At 40.0% G+C, this 6,036-nt stretch overlaps 1 protein-coding gene across 1 annotated transcript in view; it reads right to left on the bottom strand.

The window, feature by feature from the left end:
* The window catches only part of SLC22A16 (solute carrier family 22 member 16), a 123,787-nt gene extending 118,206 nt beyond the window's left edge, over window positions 1-5,581 (bottom strand). The window contains exon 1 of the mRNA XM_073627079.1: window positions 5,234-5,581. Within this exon, the coding sequence (XP_073483180.1) occupies window positions 5,234-5,271 (38 nt within the window). The 5' untranslated portion in view covers window positions 5,272-5,581. The remainder of the gene's footprint in view (window positions 1-5,233) is intronic.
* Between the last annotated feature and the right edge of the window lie 455 nt (window positions 5,582-6,036).

The raw sequence follows: 6,036 nt of genomic DNA on the forward strand, positions 1-6,036 counted from the left end.
TTAAGGTGTGCTGTTTAGCTTTTGACCTTCAATAAATGCTTCTCAATAAGCGGATTCACACTATGGGGAGGTCTTCTTTTTTGAACCCCATTTTTTGAGGATCTACATCTGGCTTTTGGAAACGGCTTTACTGCGAGCAGTCCTTGATTGACCCTCCGGAGACCGGGTGTCGTTACAAGCAGAGAGGCCGGTGGGTGAGTGTTGTGGATTCCTCCCAACATCTCCAACAGCTGTGGAACCCACTCTCCTATCCTAAGCCTGTTTGACCCCCAGGCCGCTGGCCGAGGGGTCCACCACTTCTGGTAAGAGTATTTTTGCCTATCCCGTTTCTATACATGCAGAGCTCCTTATCCTGTGGACGTCATCCCCGGATTTAAGGCCTTCACCATTTCCTCCTTACAGTTACAAACTTTCTATTTGCCATTAGGACTACGTTTCTACCAGATTCCCTGAATTTTCTGCTGGACTTTTTGGCCGTAACAGCATTATATGATATTATGTTGTCTCACATCTACATATTTTTCACGTGTGTCACTACATTATTCACATGTTATATTTAATTTTTCACTTTTTGATTTGAGATTCATGGGGAAGAATTCCTCCATTTACCTTTTCACATTATTTTTAGTGAGTTGACCCTATTGCGGTTGACCTATAACATTAGTTATTCTATTTCGTTTTTGGACTATTTTATTCATGCATTTCTTAATTATTTCCACTACTCTCACGAGTATATCACTAGGTTATTTGGTGTTTTCATTAAATATACTTTATTGAGCTGTTGTCCTTACAGATTTCCATTCTGTCAGGCTTTGCCCAATAACGGACAATATTATTTAGCGCCACACTTATTTATCCTACATTCTTATCACGATTAGTCTGATTGTTGTGTTGGCAGCTCTTTTTTGTTTTAGTTGGCGCATTATTATTTTACTTTATTATTTGGGCTTTCAGTATGCCCATTGAAATTACCAGAAAATGCCTTTTTGTACAAAAAAACATCTGCATCATGGGAAATGTCTCTTCTTGTTCCCTGTATGACTAAGTTACTGAATCTTGCATAAAATGCACTTGTGAATCAACCTTACACTCAGGAGAGCTGAATGAGTACATTATAGGCTAAAGTTCGGTGATATATACACATATACAAATATAGACAACAATGTACCTGTGTTCAGATCAGTAAAAAATGTGGCTTTTTTTTTTTTTTTTTCTCCCATTTGCAAGAGGCCCCAAATTTAAAGCGGAACTTCAGTTTCTTAATCAACATTTACTATTTTTTTTTCATCCTTATGCCATTAACATTTGTAAATAGATAGCAAGGTATATCATATTTACTTATTTTAAACTTTTTTTTTATATTTCTTCAGTTACTTCCTGGTTTCCAGGCATAAGCAAATAATGTCATACATCCCAGGAGTCTTCAGGAGGGAAGGAGTAGTTTTCTCAGCTAAGCACACCCTCCTGCCTGCATGACTGAGTTAAGGGTAGATAGATTCCAGGATGTAAATGATACATGAATCATCTGCCCTTACTCAAGAGGTTCACAACCAGAAATGCTAGTGGGTGTTTTTCTATGTGATTACTTGTCAAAATAAAGCATGGAAACATGGATGGATGGGTGAGTTTGCTTTGAATAGTAAAAAATGAATCAAATTGCGTTTTTGGTTTGTGGTGCTCAGATGCATTGTAGTTCTGCTTAAACCCTATCTGCCCTGAAAAAAATGATAACTAATTTAAGTTGTGTACAAGCTGGATACTTGTATTGCTGTTTACATAGATGGTTCTTCATACAGTGAGACCCGATACATTATTACATATTAATAGTCAGTTGTCGTTCCCGCCACGATTACTTAGATATTATTTATTGGTGAGAGTTAGAAATACACCAGGGGGAAATACTTGATAGGAGAGAAACAGATGTCCTATTCTTAAAACCCATCTGTCTTTTGCTTTGTAATTCAGCTGCAATGATCTACTTACACTCGCAGGACTGAAAGTGATTGCAATGCATGGAAGGAACAGCCCTGTTATGTGATAAGCACCCACCCACATCTGTGTAAAAGACCAGGGTTCATAAATCTAGTGAAGCAATTGTGTTTCTGTGCTGGTATTGCTTCAACTCTAGTTTAGTAACAGGGCCTGCGTGCAGAGTATATATAAACTTTTCTGTTTTATACTCCTGCATTGTGTCAGAGTTGATTTCACTGGAACTCACAGCAGCCCACATATGTTCTTAGACACAGCAGTCCTCTAAATAATGCCACAGCTGTTAGACTGGTAGTTTGGACCTGACCACTCAATAAATAATATGTAAGTGGACGCATTTATATCAGCACAGAAAAATTTAAATTCCTAATTCCAATAAATCACCAATACATCACAGCATTTCTCAGAGAAACTGGAGAAAAAATGATATACACAATGAACTACAAAAGAGGAGAGGGATAGAGAGGGAAATTAAGGAAAAGTCTGAAAAGTACTTTGTGGGGATAGAGGGATTCCAACTCCACCTTCTTTTCGTCCACATGGTGTGCGTAACTAAAGCTGGCCATAGGCAGCCCTGCTGAACAGGAAGGATTGATCCATGTGTGGCCCCTTACACTTGACAGAAGTTGATCTAGCATTCAACTTTTTTGGAATTTTTTTCTTGATCAGCGACAGCAGCCAAAGGGCTGCAGATTCTGATCAGTGTATTCTGAGTGTGGAAAGTCCCTGCTGTCAGAATACAATGTCTCAGCAGGGAGGATTCCTCCATTCACCTTAATTGTATGGGTGGGGGTATCTGTTAATTTTTTTTTTTTTTTATCAATCCGCCGGATAATTGAAAAAAAAAAAAAAGATCTACTGTATGTCCATCTTTAAAGTAGTTGTAAAGGCAGAAGGTTTTTTTTACCTGCATGCATTCTATTATTTTCTTTAAACAGCAGCCCCCCCCAGACCCCCTAATACTTACCTAAGCCTGATCCCAAACCAGCGATGCCCACAAGAGCTTTGCCACTCCAGGAACTCGAACTCCTGATTGGTTTTTGGCAGTAATCACAGCCAGCAAGCCAATCAGGAGATGAGGGGGCAGGGCTGAGCCAAGGCTCCATGTGTGAATGGACACACAGAGCCACAAGTTGCTTGCTGTGGGGGCACCCAGCAAGAGGGAGGAGCCAAGAGCACCGGCATGGGCCCAGAGAAGAGGAGAATCCAGGCTGCTCTCTGCAAAACCATTGCACAGAGCAGGTATGTATAACATGTTTGTTATTTAGAGAAAAAAAAAAAAAGCAAGGCTTTAATATCACTTTAATTTAGTGAAAGCCACCATAGGAGAGGTCATCTGGAGAAACAGAGTCAGATTCCTGAAGCCAAGTTTCAGTACTGGCAAGTAAGTAAAGGAAATAAAAAGATCATGGACAGGGATACGGTTGTTACAGAACAGGCATTTCAGGGGGCTTGAGAAGGAAGGGGGTGCTAGCGGAAAGAGGGTGAAAGTTAGATGAGGACCAGAATTGAACGTATAATCACCAGGAGTTAGAGAAAGCAGGAGGGTGAGGGAAGTAAGCTTGGAGCGAGATTTATATGAACGCACATACCCCAGTGTCTTGGAGGTTAGGTTAGCGTGTGGGTTCAGAATTAGCATAAGGTGACTGCAATAATAGGGGGTTGGTAGGAGTGAGAGTGATATACAGTATATAAGCTGTGGGATGGAGAAGAGAAGTAAATGATAGAGAATTTAGGGAAAGAGGTCACTTTTGTGATGAGAAAAGTTAGAGAGAGCATATTATAGGGTCGGGGAGAGCAAAAATCCTACTTGGGAAGAAAGAGCTGGATGGAAAATACAAGATTACTTGCAGTCCCATTGAAGTGGAGCACTGGTGTTTGTAGATATGTTCTGGTTTCTGTCTTAGTTAACCTGATGTTACACTCATGTAGAATGTATCCCTTTGGTAGAAAGTAATCACTTCCTTAAATCTGCAGTTTAAAAAGTTAAATTTGTAGAGGTGTATTCCATGGTTGTTCTCACACTTTCTTTGAGACTGGATATTATAGCTCTCGCTATACTTCTGGCACTATGACTATGAGAGCTGCAACTTTTATATATGAAAGCCGCTGTGTAGTTTGTCTACCCCTTTCTCCCCTTATCCATTCACAGGATGCTTTGTATTCTTTTATTAGTTCTTTCCTTTGTTAAGATTGATCTGTCCTTAAAAGTGTTTCTGGGCAGAGAAAATTATATATTGCCAATACCATGGTAATTTGATTAAACTAATAAAAATAGTGATCAGATGTTCACTTTAAAAGTATTATAAATATTTTGCTATGCTGGTAGTTATAGTAAGCAGATCTATCCTAAGCCAGCCATACATATATCGAAATTCTGCCAGTTCAGCAGGGACTGAACCGGTTACATGGGCTAGAGACCAAACCAACTAGTATGGGCTACTGGTTGTACACAAGTCAGATTTTTCCCAAAAGATCAATGCATCCGGCTATAGCCGACAACACTGATCATTGTAATATGGCACCGGGGGAAAGGCTTCCCGCTAGCAGAATACAATAGCTCAGTGGGAGTTATTCCCTCATCCACATCAAATGCATAGATGGGGAAAATTATTCCTTTTTTTTTTCACTTAACCTGCTGAATCATGTATGTCCTGCCTTAGTCTGCATCAAATAAATATCTGGCCAGCTGTGAAAATGACATTAATGTGCATCAATGGCCTTTTGAAATGTCAGGGTAAAAAAATTACAAATGAAGGTAATCGGTGTGCTGTAAGGTTATAGATAAAACGAAATAGTTTTGTACGGAAAATACTTCATTATATGTAGGAATTTAGTAGTCAATAGTATTGTATTGTATTGTTAACTCATAATACAGGTTCTAAGCAAATTAGTTTGCACTTTACATAGCAGATCTCTCCAAATACAGAGTCTGAATTAATATTATGCATCGTCATAGTGGTATGCTTTCAGGTTATTTTCTTACACTGCTTCTCTGTTAACGGTCTGCTAATAGTCCCAAATCCCAGAGCTAACAATAGCCCTCTCTTCTCATATAAACTGGTACTGTGTAGCTATAGCACTGCCTTCACCTCTTACAGACCATTCTATCTTACAGTGAGCACTCTTTTAAAACTTTCCTGTTCTAAATTAAGACCATTTTAAAGTATTTGCAGTTTCCTAAAATTCCAGCACAAATCTCCAACCCCTTCCCCCAAAAATGTTACGAATAAAATCAGCTTACCTTCCAAAATGGCCCACATGATCGAACAGACCCTCCATGCCCTGGCTGCAGCAGCAGTGATGTGGCGTACAGCTTGTGAGTTAATTCTGTTTATTCAGTTGGCATGATGCTTGAGCCAAGTTTTGTAACTGGGTTGACTAGGGGTGATCTCAGTTCGCACTAGGGATATAGTTCTGTTGTCGAATGCCTTCTCTTCTTGTAATCGTGCCACTTGAGTAAATTATAACTAGGCTTGTTAATACAGTTGTAAGTCAGAGATAAATGTGTTGTGAGACAAGTTAGCGTAGCCCTACAGTGTGTGATTGTAAGCGGGTTCCATATGAGAATTTGCAGATGGACATGTGTGTTTGTTATGAGAGGGTCGTGTCGAGTAAGGAGCTCCTCCTCCCCCTATTAGTTTACTGAATGTGCTCCAGACTCACACTAAAAAGATTGAATCAACACATTGGAATGAATGTAACTGCAAAGAATCTGTAGTGACTGTAAATATGTAATAAGATGACGGAAGTCTTTTGAACCCCATACTTTGTAGAGAGAATAGGGAAGTAGGGCTGAACACCATGTCATTCTAAAGCCGGATACACACTATTCGTTGTTTTTTTGTGCAACCCTGCCGGTTGCATGAAAAGAAAATTGTCAGCTCCAGTCAGACACTGTACTAACCATGCGAGGTTAGTACAGCAATCTCCCCCACTGAGCTGCTGTGTTCTGACAGGGGGACGTCCCACCCCCACCAGAACACTCCGATCAGTGCTCTCAGCCATTGGCTGCTGGTTCTCCAGCATGCACGTCTGACAGAAGCT

This window comes from Aquarana catesbeiana, linkage group LG04 (genome assembly GCF_042186555.1).
Source record: "Aquarana catesbeiana isolate 2022-GZ linkage group LG04, ASM4218655v1, whole genome shotgun sequence".
NCBI classification, from domain to species: domain Eukaryota; kingdom Metazoa; phylum Chordata; class Amphibia; order Anura; family Ranidae; genus Aquarana; species Aquarana catesbeiana.